Below are 16143 nucleotides of genomic sequence, written 5' to 3' on the forward strand. Positions count from 1 at the left end.
GAAAAACCAGTAAAGGAAAAGGCTATCAGTGGAGTTACACAGGACATGTTTAATAACTACAACTATGAACCGTGACAGTACATGTGAACTGTTATCTACAAAGAAACTCATTAGACACTCAGTGCAGGCTGGTCTCATAGACACCCTGTGCCTACACTGTACCCCAAACTCATATTCCAGAAAGAAAACAGGTGTTTGGCATAAACCACATTGTACAATTTGGACACACCAAGCCACTCTTCAGCTTGGGGATTATTGAGAACCCTGGCAGGCTCCCAAATGCCAGCCTGATCAACCTTGTAAACAGGCCTTTCTAAATATAGACATCTCAGCCCTGTTTTGTTAACTCCTTTCTGCATGGCTTGTAAGATTCAATATATAGTAAGTTTAGGGATACTTGGGGTCTCTGGGATTTTAGAGAACAAGACTAGCTCAAACCTGTGTCTCATTTCATCCTATCTATAACTGACCATAGACAAAATGCTCACTGAAATATTGACCATTCCCATTCAGTAGTTTGTCTGGTATAAGAGTTGCAGGGGTTTATTTCACTGCAATGGCTGAGAATCAAACTTCTTGTTTTCAAAAACTCATATCCAAATGAATAACATAAAATTTGCTGAAATAAGATTTATTGAGAAAAACCTACAAACAAAGTGGTAGCAGAAGGCATGCAGTACTTCATATTCTCATCTTGCACAAGGGATATTTGGGCAAGGGGCAGCAGAATGGATAATGAGTCATACTCTAGAGGAAGGGTCCTGTCCACATACTAGCTCATATATTTATGGAGAGATTGGCAGGGGTGCAGGGAAAAATAGGTTCTGGAACTATGAAGCTCCCTGATAAGGGAAAAATAGATGTGATAGAAGACCACCCGGAAGGAATATTGCATTCATTTCAAATACTGGTGAAAGACTTAGAGCCTCTCTACCAAGCTACCAGGTGGGAAAATGGAAATATCCACCAAGGCAAATACGCACCAAGGCTATCAGGAGAAAAAATGTTTACCACCCTCATTAACCAATAATTCAGCTTTTCCAGAGTTATTTGCATCTGGTTAACATTTTCATTGTCATGATTGTTACACATTTCAAAACTATTTCTAAATAGTCCACCAACCTTATTTTCTTTAAGTGAAATAATTCCAAATATTTTAACAGTTCATTTTCTAGGCTCTTAATCATCTTGGATTATTACTAAACCTTTTCAGACTTTTTGAGTTTCTTTTTAATGATGGATCCTAAAAATTAAGTTAATCAATGATAATTAGAATTTTTAAACTATCAAAGTAATTTGGACTTTTATTTTTACATTATAAAAATTAATGAAAATTTCCTATGAATCTATTTTTAAAGTAATTTTAGAATGTACTACACTGCATGTTTTGAACCCTACCCTTTTTCTTGTATATGGAAATGCATTATACATCCTATATTATTGCAGATAAAAATATCAGTCCCCTCAAGGACCCTGTTTCTGGGTTAAATGAGAATAACTGACCTTATGGGCTGTCTCATACTATCAAGGGTGACTGAGCGAAAATTCTCTAGGATTAACAGACCATGTTAAATAACTAACCTAGCTATTCATATGCCAAAAACTCTATTGTAACAGAATTTATTCTGTGATTTGCCTTTGTTGCCAGACTGACAATTGTAATATTAGCTTGTTGAATAGTCCGTGTGACTTGTGCACTGGATGGGTCCTGAAGGTTCTAGATTGACCTGTCACGATCGCTTTGGTTACTGGATCTGGGAGAAGTGGTCAGTGGTCCCCAGAGAAAGGTTGTTGTCCCTGGGATGGAGAGCCAGCACTTGGTAGGGCATAGAGGGACTCCAAGCAATGGCTGTTTATCCACTACCACCAGAATATTCCAATACTTTAGCAGTAGATACAAATGCCCTGGTGCATACATAGTACCAGCTCAAAAAGGCAAATTTTGGCTTACATCACTTTGTGTGAGATACATCTCCTAGGACCCTCCTGCCTGTTAACTTTTCTGTTCTTATTTTTCATCTTTTATTTGTTTCAAAGTACTTTTCCTATCACTAAGAGAAGTCTTTAGATGTTAGGATTTAGTGCCATACTTCCAAAAATAATCTACATTTAAAAGAGAACTTCTAGAAAGAGACTTTGTCCTTAAATTCATGCCAAATGGAGTGTTTGGGAAGGCAGGATACTCACAAATGAGAGCAATCATACTTTCAGGAATTAAGTGCCAAGTGATATTTATACATTAACCATGCGGAATGAGTATGGGAATTAAGTTGAAGGAGAAATTAATTCAAGCATCTTAAGTTTGATAGGAAGAGATTCTTCACAAGTACATTTGACTGGTTTATTGGATTACTAGAATTGAATTTGGGAAATGTTACTATATTTGTTGGTTCAATCAGAAGCTTTTCACACTGAAATGTGGCTTTAACCTGTGCCTTAAAATGGAGGCACAGTAAAGAAGGATAAGAGCAAAGGTCTCATCTGCACTTTGAGTACCTTGCGTACTTCTTATAAATTAGTCCCTGGTGAAAAATTCCTTGGGTGGGAAAATCTCTTTCCACCCACTGGGAGTTCAGGGTTGCCTCACTCTGCCAAGATCTGCTGACATCCCTCTCCTGGCTTTTCATTTGCAGCTTATATTGGCTCCCGCCTTCCACAGAGGATCCACTTAGCAAATAAACAATTCTAGCTCATCTTGGTATTGTCTTTCTTCCATATCTAGTTCTTTTCCACATATTGGATGTTTGGATATTGTTCAATGAGTTAGTGGGCAAAAAGGACACAAATGAAATGGTAAATGAATTGGTTCCTAACTGGTTAGTAGACTTTCACTGAAAAATGCACAAAGGAAGTAAACTACTATCTGTTCTCCCATTGAAACTTATTCTCTATTTTTAAATTGAAGCTATTAATAGTTTGAGAAGCAATTGTGTAACCGTGCTTCACATGTGCTGTTGCATTAGCATTCCATATTTATATTTTATTTCCAATTATTCCACATTCTAGCTTCCATAGACCCTATTAGTGACAGTCTTGCCTTTCCCAGTTTCCACCTGGAACTCAGCCTAATTCATTGTCCTCACAAAGAAACCAACAAAAATGGTGAAACAAGGTTTAAGAAAATTTGTGCTTAGCAGAATGTAAAAGCATTTGAAACTTTAAAATGTTTCATTTAAAGTTCTAATTGGAATTTAAAAAAACAAGAACTATGTCCCCTTACTGCCCTCAACTGGTATAGCAATAAATTGCTCTATCAAAATAAATTTCCTAATCCATGCTTATATGAAATGCAAAGCAAAAGTATACAATAATTTCTTTGTACCTTGAAAGAGGCTTCATCAATAGTGAAGATATTCAGTTGCCTTTCCCAATGAGATATAGCAGATAAAGCTACCCTTGCTTCATTCTTTAGGAACAGAGAACAAGACTTGGAAAGATCCAGTCTATTTCTTTAAAGGGGGTGGTAGGATTGGAGAAGTCATAGAGAAATCCTGTGTCACAGTGAGTTAACCACTCTTATTTTTAGTCCACAACACCCTTGTGCCCTTCATTAATTATGCTGTTCTAGATTTGGAAGTCTGTCATGACATGAATTTGGTAAGGTGGATTTTCTGGGAGATGAATGCAAAATGACACACCCTGAGTTTCTACACGAGTTTCTACATGGATGAGGAGCTAGCTAATGAAACAGAATAACACAAACTATATATAATCACCTTTATTAGTTGTAATTCAGTTTACCTTAGAACATTAATATCTTCATTTTTATTAGTTTCTCATCTAATAAAGCACCATTGCACTGCAAAATTAACCTTATGCAATAAGTACCTAGACATGCATTCTGATTTTGTTAATTGTGATGAAAAAGATCACATCATTTCCTTAAGAAAACATTTAGACCTCCTTGTTTCATTTTGATTTTCTTTATAAGAGTTACAAGCAGCGGGCTCGTTCAAAGATTGATTCTTTGTCCTTTCACGAGTCGTGCTCGGAATCGCCAGACGTCCTGGAAAAAATGTCAAATAGAATGAGGTTATAGAACTACATTTCATTTTCTCTGTTCATTCTATGATAAAGCATATTTCTTGCATCTATAAATGATTAAACATGAAAAAGCTCCATAATAATCAGATCACTAGTAAATAAACCATATCCTGAAACTCCAATAACTTTACTTCCCAGTGTCCAAGAGTGTTAAATAAACTAGGACAGAGTGTCCCCAAACAGCCAGCCCACTTCCATCTGGTACTCTCCGTGCCTGGGGTTTCATAACTGGGTAAGGTGATGTGGTCATCCCATGCAGCTTTCCTGCTCCCCCTTTCCCCACTTCCCTCTACATCACTGCCTGCCTTGTTTGGAATATTCTACTCCTGCTTAGATCAGAGCTGTCAGATGATGTCATGGATGACTGGCTTATTTGGGTTTTTTTCTTCGTTCCTAAGACAATTCAGACTGTTTCTATTTGTTTTTGAGCAAACTGACCTGGCTCTGAAATCTGCCATTTACTAAGTTAGGCCAGCCTTGTGGGTCTTTACATTCTCACTAAGAGCATGGAGCAATAATGATGACTACTCGTTGGGCTTGGGTAGGGGGGGAATGAGAAAAGGAATATCAAGGACTTTTGTGCCTTGCAAAGAACTACACAGCAGAAGTTAGCATTGTTATTTTAAATAAAGCTAATAAACTGCAACAGAGAGTAAAACACAAACAGGAGGTAATTAATTGAACACAACCATGACAAACCTCAATGTATACCTTTTTTTTTTTCTGCCTTAAAATTCAGGGTTATGGACAGAAGCCCCAGTTGACAGAGTATGTTGGCTGTGTAAAGCATTAAGGGACAAAGGGAAAAGGACAGGACTCTCTGGGGTGTGCAGATGTAAAATGGAAGCATTTCAGATGTGGGTGCATGTATATGTTCTAACAGGAGAAGGGGCTAAAGAGGGGCGCACCCTTCTGGGCTACGAAGATGTTTCAGAAACTGATACCTAATAAAAGCTAGAGGAATTTGCCAACATTAGGCCTCCCCTACAAGAAATATTGAAAGGAGCTCCGATCTAAACCACAGAAAAGAAAGTACACACGCAAGAAAAAACCTGAACAAAGATATAAACAGAGCCAGAAAACTAAGATGGAAGAAGCAGACCCTCACACATCAATCCTGGGCAAACTCACTCAACAAAAGAGTGTGGCTGGACGATAAAGCAAAGTCCGACTACAAGCTGTTCCAAAGTTTGCCTTTAACCTTCACCTCCCTCCTTTAAATTCCTTTCCTGCCTGCCTTCCCTTGGAACAGGTTGAGCCTACATGCCACAGCACGCCTGGACAGGAAGCAGATCCAAACTAAAATTCCACTGTTATTTCTAGTGGGTCTCAGCTACGTTTCTGAAGTGAACTCCAACCCCTTTATGTTTTCAAATTAAATCAAGTATGGACTAAAGCCTGATGAAAAGAAAGAAAAATAAAATCTCGACCTTGTTATTTCATACAAACATACCTTCAGGTCAACTTCTCCTTTAACACCATAAAACTTATCTGCAATTCCTACAATTTCCTTTTCAATGTTTTCTTGACTGGTGCCTTTCACATCGATGTACTTGCAAGTAGCACCAGCAAAATGACAGGAAATTGCCTGCAAAATGAACCAATTAATATGAGAAAAAAAATACCTCATTAACACAATCAACCAATCAAGGAGTCTTCTTTTAGAAAGTTATTTCTCTGAGTCAATTGATTTCTACATTGAAAGCTGTTCTGTTGTATCTTTTTTTTAAGATTTATTTATTTATGCATACAGAACTGGGGTACAGGCCAGAGGTGCAGGGGCAGTAAGAGGATTCACCAGCAGAACAGGCCGACTGATGAAGTACACGGCTGAGGAGAGCAGCGGGTGGGTCAGGAGAGGTCTGCTGAGCCATGTGGGTCACCTCCAGGGCAGGGGGGGATCAAACTCATGCTGAAGTGGCTTTTAATTGATAGTGCTATGCTTTAACCCGCTGTGCAACCAGGGAGAGCCCTGTTCTGTTGTATCTTAAACCAGTCTCTCTGTGGCCCTCCCTCTCTCAATTAAAGGCTAATTGAGAAATTTCAAGAGATTTTTAGCTTGCTGTGGTATTAATCTTCAAAAGGTGTACACAGGGCAAGGAATATAATAACACAAGAGGTCTTTCACTTGTTGGCATTTGATTTTTCTAATGCTCGAATATCCTCAATTTCTAGAATGTATTCCGTATTTATTCACCATCTTAGTCACAGAAGTTAGCTACCTAATTGAATATGTGATAGGTGGTTATTGCAATGCCAACAAATTAGTGGAAACCATTGAAAACACCTTGTGAGCAAAATATTGTACCCACAACTCTTCTCTACTCAAAAACACATAAAATTTCTGTATCATTTACAGATAGTATCCACCTGAGGGCAAAGCAGGTAAGTATTCCCTGTTATTGAAAAGTATAAACAAATCCAAACCGCAAGGTAGTCTTTAAAAATTCATTTTCCACGTTTATCACAAGTCGTTATCTGAAGATCACCTCCTGGCAGAGAGAGTTCCGACTTTGCCCAGAACAAATTTTTCAGCAATGGAGTCATTTCCACACCAGGCCAAGCCACATGGCGCCTGAGGTAAAAGGACAGTGTGCACTTCCATGAAAGAGTTTTGCCTGTTTCTTCCAGTTTATTGCGATATAACAGACACGCACTATTCTCTTTATTTAGGGGATATGACATAATGACTTGACAAATGTATGTTTTGCAAAATGATCACCGGAATAAACTTAGTTAACACTCACCACCCCCACAGTTACAATTTTATCCCTCATGATGAGAACTTTCACAATCTACTTTCTCAGTGACTTACAAATCTACAATAGATTACCAGGAACTACAGCCCCTGTGCTGTACATTACATTCCTGGGACTTATTTATCTTATAACTAGAAATGTGTGTGTACTTTTGATTCCATTTTCACCAGTGTGTTCACCTATTCCATGCTCCACCTCTGGCAATGACCATTCTGTTCTCTGTATCCGTGAGATCTTTTAAGATTTCACATATAAGTTTGATTATACATACAGAATTTATGCTCTGTCTGACTTATTTCTTTCAAAAGAATATCCTCAAGGTCCACCCATGTTGTTGCAAATGAAAAAGAAAGGTTGCCTTTTTAAGGCTAAATAAGAGTGTGTGTGTGTGTGTGTGTGTGTGCGTGAGTGTGTATTTTCTCTGATTTCTCTCACATCAGGTTTTGGATAAATGGGAAATCTGGGAATTTGTAAGCAATCTTGTCAATTTTTAATATGAGGAATAAAAAAAATACTCAGAGGCTAAGGGAGTGACAAAAACAAGGCTGTCTGCTAAATACAATTTCTGGGCAGCCTTTGTTGCATAACAATTTCTTCCCAATAGCAGTGACAGTAAAAACTTGTCTTTTATACATGGTTACTATGAGTTAAGTAAATTTCAAATTTAACTACTTCAGTGTATCAGCCTTCGTGTAGCCTTAGAAAGTAAAGGCTGTTGGGGCCCTCCCTGGTGGCACAGCTCTAGGAGGCTGTCCTCAGCACTGAAGCAGAGTTCAAGCAGTGTATTTCCATAGATCTGCCTGTTCTGCTCCCTGCTCTGTCTCTGGTGAATCTCTCACTCCTCGCACCTCTGGCCTAAACCCCAGTTTTCCAGTTCCTTTATGCATGAATGAATGAATCTTAGAAAAGAAAAGAAAAGAAAAGAAAAGAAAAGAAAAGAAAAGAAAGAAAAGAAAAGAAAGAAAAGAAAAGAAAAGAAAAAAAAGAAAAGAAAAGAAAAGAAAAGAAAAGAAAAGAAAAGAAAAGAAAGCCCTCCCTGCTGGCACAAAGGGTTAAGGCACAGCACTGTGAGGCTAACCCCTGCCAGCAGCACTAGTTGGATCCCCAGCCAGGGAGGCTACCGACAGCACATGGCACTGCAGACCTCTCCTGTCTTGCCCACTGCTCCCCTCACAGTGTACTTTGTCAACCTGCCTGTTCTGCTCCCCACTCTGTCTCTGGTGAATCCTCTCACGCCCCACCCCACCTCTGGCCTATACCCCAGGTCTGTAGGCTGTCTGCTACAAAGTAAACAATTGCTCTGAAGCAACCCATGCCTGTTCCTGATAATCGGGTTGATAGGGTTGGGAGCCTGAGATCAAGTGGCTTCTGATAAATATGAAGCAAAAAAAGAAAAAAAAAAGGCAAATAAACTTCTTGGTAAATAAACCAGACTAAAGTCCAATTGGGAAAAAGTCATAAATATTTTCAGAGCCTCCCTGGTGGCCCTAGGTGTTAAGTCTCAGCACTACTAGGTCAGACTTTGATCCCCAGCCAGGGAGCTGACCCACATGGCGTGGCAGACCTCTCCTGTCTCGCCCGCTGCTCCCCTCAGCAGTGTACTTCATCAATCAGCCTGTTCTGCTCCCCACTCTGTCTCTGGTGAATCCTCTGGCCTACACCCCAGTTCTTACATGTAAAAATAAATAAAACCTTTAAAAGTATTTTCAGCATTAATATACGTTGGCTTACGTTGGCTTAATATCTGGCTTACAGCCCACTCATTTCTACAATGTGTAGCAGTGTCTATGTGTACCTTCCGGAACCCTTGAGTCTTGTTCCGACCCGATCCGTGGATGAGCAAAGGATGAAAGAAAACAGTGTCCCCCTTCTGCATCTCCAGGTGCACCCTGTTGTTGTTTTCATCATAGTCCTGGATCCCATGGAACATGATGTTAACTCCCCCCTAAAACAGAAGAGACACCCCGTCTGTCCTTAAGGAAGCCAAGAATTAAAACTATCAAGAACATGTCAGAAAAATCATAGATTCTATATGTTCTTCCAATAGAAATATAGAGATTCCTAAGGGAAATATACAAAAAAAAATCTCTCAAGTATTTGATTTTTGAAAGTTACATGTTGATAATAAAACAGACATTTTCTGACCAAATGAAAAATCTGGCATTTTCACCTACCTTTCATTACTAGGGTATATATAAAGATCTAGATCAACTTTGCGTTTTGTGAGTTAGAGAGACCATCTTTCCAATCTAAACTGTCATCATTCTTTCCAACATACTTTCCTCACCTAGACTTTTGTATAAATTATTCTTCTATTTCATAAGAGTATCACTGAGAAGCTCACTATTCTCCCAAAAGAGGGAAGACAAAAATCTCCATTGTTTTCTGAGTTCAAAACTACTCATGTCATGGCCAGAATAAAAAACAACAATAAATTAAAGTACTACTGTTGTTGTTTTAAATAACTACTTCCAAAGCTATTTGTTGCTTTAGGTAATGCCTTTATTTAAATTTTGTCTTTTTCTTAGGCTAAAGAAATTCCTGGATGTTTATATAAGAACAGAACTTCAGGGTATTCAATGCACATTTTTAGTATAAAAAAAGATTGAGCTCTTCCCGTCAGCGGCTTTAGTGATCTCTGAAAACTGCTGGCTACTCTCTTGACCCAGAAAACACTACAAAGTCATGCAAATCAAGAGGTTCAAATTTTCCTGTTCATCGTAAGAACAGTTGTGAAACAGCCTGGGCCACCAAGTGTGTGCATATCCAAAAACCTGCCACTTATCTGAGAATGTCCCTTCACAGAAGCGATGTGTGCCCAGGCCGAACAGTGGGGCAGTGGCTGTCTAGAGCAGGCAGGGGCAAAGATATCATTATGTGTTTGCAATGTCCAAGATATCATTATGTGTAAAAATTACAAAAACTATAAACTTAAAATATATGGTTTATTATTTGTCAATTCTACCTTGATAAAACTGAAAATCTTCCAGTCCCACCAAATAAATACAGACTCATTACTACACAAGCAAGGTTTGTTCTGGTCATACTCTAGTACATCTTTTGAGGCTCATCTCCCACTGTCATCCCCCAAATGCACCACCCCCCCTTCACCCAGGTTCATATTTACCTTAACACAGGCCTTTCCCCACCTCCTTGCTATCTATATATATCTACCCTGTCCTTCAAGGCTCAACCAAAGCAGCATCTCCAGAGCCCCAGAGGCCTCTCTGACTAGAAGGTGACACCTCTCCCACTCATCCCCAACCTTTACTCCCCGGGGTATTGTCACGTGCTCCTGGTGTTGATGTGTTATTGTCTTACCTCTGGAGCCAGGCTTTACAGACTAGGTGCTACACAGCATCTATCAAGTTCCCCCTATTGGGTGACTCCCACACACTTGTGGAAAGAACAAAAGTAATGATTTTATCTGACATCCTTGAATTTTCCACAATCCTAATTTCAAATCCTAGAACAACATTTTGCTAAAAAAGAAATGTCGTCTCCGTGGGTGAAGGTCTTTACTGATGTCAAAGTCAGATGTTAAATTCTGATCAGGACCCAGCCTCTATGCAGACCTACCTCCCACTGGGGATAATCGTGCGGCTTCAGGGTGCCTTTGTGAGTGCCTGGGAGCACAACCAGACAGCCATTGTCCCGATGGATGTGCTCCATGGCGGTCCAAGCACAGACAATGTTATCACTGGGCCTGAAGGGAAAATAGTGCAGATCCTGGTGCAGGGGATGCCGGGATGTCTTCTTGCCTGAAACAGAACCTGCCATTAAAGGATACTCCTCTTGGCCCTCCCTGGTGGCTCACCAGCTTAAAGCATGGCACTAAGAAGCTCTCTGCAGCCACTGCAGCATGAGTTCAATCCCTGGCCAGAGAGCTGACCCACATGGCACAGCAGACCTGACCCACCTGCTGCTCCCCTCAGCAGCGTATTTCAGTCAGTCTGCCTGTTCTGTTCCCCACTCTGTCTCTGGTGAATCCTCTTACCCACGCACCTCTGGCTTGTACTACAGCTCTTATATGCATAAATAAATAAATCTTTAAAAAAAAAATACTCCTCTCTGCTTCAAAGGCCAAAGCAAAAACCATTACAGAAAAATCAGCCTGAGAGAGAGCACCCAATTGGAAAAATCAAATCAACATGGTGATTCTGGATCCCATAATCCTTGACTTCGGTTTCTGATGGCAGAGTAAATACATAATAACATTTTCCAGCAAACTACATATATGTCAATATCTTTACTGTGCTTTATTCTTCTGTGACTCTGGTTTTGACACAGAGAACAGTAATCCAAAAAAACTGTATAATTAAACAGAGTGGTCCTATTTGAGGTTACAGCCTCCAAAAGGCCTTTTTTTTTTTTTTTTTAAAGATCGCCCTCAGAGAGGTTTCCCATGAAACTTTAGGGCTTTGGTGGCAAATCACATTCTCCCCTGGCTTTGCTCTCTGAACTTGGTTGCTGGGGCCACATGACCTCTCAGGCAGGACGTGCCTGGGGAATGAGGCTTGAAAACAGCAGACCGATCACCAACGTCCCCTAGCCCTAGCTATAACCCTAACCCTAACTCTAACCCTGGGAGGCAGAAAGATATCAGAAAGGGCTGATTTCTCTAGTGGCTGATTTGCATCTGCTGGTCTAGCTGAGTTTCTCAGCATGGCCCAAGAGACGCCTGCATTAGAATCTCTGAGACTGGTTAGGAAGATCCCTGGGTTCTGTGTTCCAAACCTGTCTTTCGGGGGGGTGTGGGGGGGTCTTAGAAACATTTTTGCAAGCACAAGAAATTTTAAAAACACTTGCAGTATGTTATTTATAAAAATAGTTTAAATTTTGTTAGTAGTAATAATGTCTTCATATCAGGAAGACAGAACCCACAATATTTCAGGTGAGACCAGCAAGGTTTAGGCAGGTTGGATAACTGAGCTGATGCTATCGGAGCACTCTGTTTCATGAACTGCATTTTTGAGAAGCCAGTTGTACAAAAATTCAGCGCAAACCCTACAGTTAAACTTCTGCAATCACTATTATACTCTAGTGGCGTTATAATGTGGACTAGCTTAAGACAAATAAAAACACATACTCCCTTCTGTAAAGGTTAGCAGTTACACAGCTAAAGTTAGAACATCAACCTTAGGCTCTTTAATTAAATAGTATTTTTGTGCTTCTCCTTAACAATTAAGATCTCTTTACCAGAATCCGGAGGCTTATTTATCAGCATCGTATGCATGGCCATTATATTGGGTCCAGTGAAGCACTCCACATATTTCAGGATCTAAGGAAAAGAAGAGAGAAGTTCACAGGAAATTAAATACACAAGCAAGGAGCACAAAGTTCAGTATCTACACAAAAAGCAAGGTAGCAGTCAATTAAAAAAAAAAGAAGAAGATGGCATTTCATAACACTGCACACACACAGCATGGGAAGGCGAGCAACTGGAAAACATTCACAATTTATAACACTCTGATGTGAATGTGTTTTTTAGGAGCCAGTTGGAAATTTAACCACTTTTCCTACAGGAAAGAGGAATTTCTATGAGCTATCACCCGGGAAGCACAGAAATGCACTTACTCCCCTGGCTTTGCTCTCTGAACTTGGGTGCCGGGGCCACCTGACCTCTCAGGCAGGACATGCCCAGGGAATGAGGCTTGAAAACAGCAGGCTGATCACCAACATCCCAGCCACTGGGACTAACTTATGGTTGCCCACTGAAAAGGCAGCTGCCTCCTCCCAAGAGACTGACTGGTCCGAACAAGTTTGTAGCTGTCACTAGAAGCCCAGAGGAAAGTGGAGCAGTGGCTTGGGGAACTTCCCAATCCGTGGCACCGTCCACTCTGCAGCCCTGGACGGAGGCCGTGAACCAGCAGAGTGGCAGGAACTGGGCACACGGCTAGGCAGGTCCCTGCCCCTTGCCCTGGCATTCACAGTCTGTGAGAAGAAAGATGTTCACACTGATGCAGGTAAGAGTGGCTGAGATGCTTGCTATGGAGAATGCTGCAAGGACAGCGTGTGACAGGAGTAAGCTAATCTTGGAGTTGCCTCTACCCCAGCCAAGGAGGGGTAAGGAGAAGAGGCTTGCAGTTGCTTACAGTCACAGAATGCTTACAGTTGCAAGAGGCTTCATACATCGATCCTTTTAAGCTTAACAAAAATCCCCTAAAATTAATGTCCCTATTAACTAATAATCCTATAAAAGAATGCCCCACGTGAATAAGCCTGAGACATGGCCCAAACTGCAGAGTCAGCTAAATGAAGATGATATTCAAGCTCCAATTCTGACTCCACAACATGAAGCTGTTCCTACTGCCATCTCACTACTTGATCTCGATTATAAGAGACACTTGGAATGTTAACAAAAATTGTAAGAGTCAGCCTGTCACTTTTTGGCTTTCACTGGTATTTCCTAAAGCTCAGTCAATTAAGGGCCATCCTTGGAATTTCTGCCACACTTTGCACTGTTACTTAACTTAAAATTTCCCAACATTAACTCCTTTTTTAAATTTAATTTATGTGGAGTAATAATTTTCTTGAAACTGTCAAACGGATGTATTGGTTATTGTTCCAATACACATTAAAACAAACACTTACCTACTAAAATAATGCATACCTTCCCGAGCTGCTGCATGGGCCACCCAAAGCGTGGCTCACACCTTAGAGATACGGGACTTATCTAGAAACCCTGCCAGTGCTGCAGCCACCCACATACCTCCCATTCTCATAACAGGAGGTGGCTGGGAAGAAAAGAAGGTCCAGAAGGCTGCTGCTTCTCCCCTCCCGCACTCAAAGGGCCGGACGTCACAGGGGCTCACCCATGCTGTCAGGTATCGAGCAGCCTGTGGTTTATCGTTTCTAACTACTGTGTGCAAAGTTCCCTTTAAAACTATGCTACATCCCTGGAAAAGATCATGCTTGGTGAGATAAGCCAGAAAGAGAAAGAAAAATACCGGATGGTTTCACTCATAGCAGGAGTATAATGGACCAGGCGAGAAAATAACAAAAATAACGAACAGCCATATACCAGAGACATGTTGTGGGGGTGGAGTGGGGAATGGGATCAAAAACGGAGGTGGGGGGTGGGGAGGGAAGTGCACGGGATTATGGTGATGGCACACGGGTGACTTGGTGATGGGAAACCCGCAGGGATTACAATCGAGATGGAAAAAAAAAAGTATATAAAATGATGTAAAAATAAACTTTTGTAATAAAAAAAAAAAGAAAAAGAAAAAAAAATAAAACTATGCTACACCCGGTCCACACCCATGTGTGCAATGACATAGTATGCAGTACTTCAAAAAAGATATGCAAGGGATCCACAGATGCTGATGTCAAAGATCTACGGTGTGGGGGAAAACAAGGTTACAAACAGTCCACGATCCACTGGAGGTGGGGACAGACAAACATGCTGTGGATGCAGAGATCTAGATGAACACAGAAGGAAGATTGAGCAGCACGGGAAGGAAGGAGACTTGACTTTTCACTGTATGCCCTCTGCACTAATTAGATATTTTCCTAAATAACAGCTACTGAATAAATAAATAAATCTAAAAAAAAAAAAAAAACTAGCTCCAGGTTAAAGACAAATTCTTGCCTGCTGCTGCTGACAACACCTCCACAGCAAACAGCCTGTTGCTATGCCCCTGCTGATAGGTGGGAGTGTGACAGAATTCCTGTGCTCAACCAAAGATAATGAGAGAACTCTAGAGCGGGGTTTCTCATTCTTGGTATCACTGACATTTGGGGCTCCATAAGTCTTTGGGGGAGGGGCGTCCTCTGCGTCACAGGACCCCCTCCCCCCAGGGCCCACAGACAGCATCCTGGCCTCCATTCACCAGATACGTAGTAGCGCTCCCTCCCCCTGACATGTCCCCAGACACGGGAACTGTGCACCTGACAGAACCACAGCTGCAGCCCTCTTCATGAGGGCTAGGCAGCGTAAAAGCAGCCGCCTCAGGGGCGGGCATAAACGTGGACTATGGTCACTTCATAGGTAAGCAAACACAGGAAGATGTGGAACCTCAGGGAGGGTGCAGTATCTGAAGAGTTCCTGGTCTTCCTGGAAGTCTTGCACCTTGGTGATCACTCTTTCGCTTGGAACATACTCTGACTTTGCAAGGGTCACGTCTCTCATCACCATCAGTCCTTGTGGCTTCACCTCCTTTCTGCAAATTTTTTCAAACTCATTCCTGGAAAATTAAATTGACAAATGATGTCATTACTGCTGGGTCCAAGGACCTACCTGGCCCAGTAGGAAGATTTGGGGGCGTGGGAGGTGGGCTTCTCTGCACTCAGCTGCTCCAGTCTCAGACTGAATTGTTCTGATGAGGGGGGAGCAAGGATAACTATCTCAACAGTCCAGTTTTTACAACAGTGAGGCTAGAATTCACTCCCAGAATGCAAATCTTCCTTAACTGAACAGACCAGAGGGGAAGTATTTGTGAGTTGGTTTCATCTGAACAGTAACAGCAGACAGCTCTGTAGCCCTTACTCTGCTAGGCTGTTGGAAGCACTCTCTCTGACCTTATTTAGGCCTAAGAACTCATCTTATAGATGAGGCCTGGGGAAGGTCAGTAAATTGCCTTAGGACACACAACCTGGCTCTTGAGCCCAGGCTCCTGACCATTCCCAACAGGCCGAATCACTGGAAAGTATCAAACATGCAGACACTAATCAAGCTCATATTTCCATTCTATAATTCTATAAAATAACAGTTTACTGTACCTAAAGCGTTCAATGTCAGCATCAGAGACTAGATTTTTAATGACAAGAAATCCATTTTCTTCATAAAATCTTCTCTGTTCCAGGCTTAGAACATTATTATCCTGAGTAAACCTAAAGGAGAAAATAAAAATCACAACTAAGCATATTTAAAAACTACAACCGGCCCTCCCTCGTGGCACAAGGGATTAAATCACAGCAGTATGAGGCTGTCCGCAGAAACTGGAGCACAAGTTCGATCCCCAGCCAGGGAGGTGACCACAAGGTGTAGCAGACCTCTCCTGACCCACCCTGCTGCTCCCCTCAGCAGTATATTTCAGTAGATCTGTCTGTTCTGTTCCCTACTCAGTCTCTGGTGAATCCTCTCAACCCCACATCTCTAACCTGCACCCCAGTTCCTGTATGCATGAATAAAAAATAAATCTTTAAAAATAAAAAATTACAACTTAAGTAAATGTATCAACAGCCTGAGAAATGCCCAGATGCTTCTACCCAGCATTTCTGTTTCTAAGACTTTAAAAATATAATCTGAAGGCCCTCTCTGGTGGCGCAGCGGGTTAAAGCACTGCACTAAGAAGCTTAAGCCAGTTCCGCATGAGTTCAATTCCCGCCTGCCCCG

The 16143-nt window shown here is 41.3% G+C and overlaps 1 protein-coding gene across 1 annotated transcript in view; it reads right to left on the reverse strand.

Annotated features, from left to right (window-relative positions):
* Window positions 1-3703: 3703 nt before the first annotated feature.
* PHYH (phytanoyl-CoA 2-hydroxylase) overlaps window positions 3704-16143 on the reverse strand; it is a 14852-nt gene continuing 2412 nt past the window's right edge. Inside the window, exons 3-9 of the mRNA XM_004691105.2 lie at window positions 15528-15638; window positions 14824-14992; window positions 12003-12084; window positions 10383-10564; window positions 8599-8748; window positions 5498-5632; window positions 3704-4006 (exon numbers count right to left, since the gene is read on the reverse strand). Coding sequence (XP_004691162.1) covers window positions 3953-4006; window positions 5498-5632; window positions 8599-8748; window positions 10383-10564; window positions 12003-12084; window positions 14824-14992; window positions 15528-15638 — 883 coding nt within the window. The 3' untranslated portion in view covers window positions 3704-3952. The remainder of the gene's footprint in view (window positions 4007-5497; window positions 5633-8598; window positions 8749-10382; window positions 10565-12002; window positions 12085-14823; window positions 14993-15527; window positions 15639-16143) is intronic.

Source organism: Condylura cristata, unplaced genomic scaffold, assembly GCF_000260355.1.
Source record: "Condylura cristata isolate star-nosed mole 26May11 unplaced genomic scaffold, ConCri1.0 scaffold00030, whole genome shotgun sequence".
Lineage (NCBI taxonomy): Eukaryota > Metazoa > Chordata > Mammalia > Eulipotyphla > Talpidae > Condylura > Condylura cristata.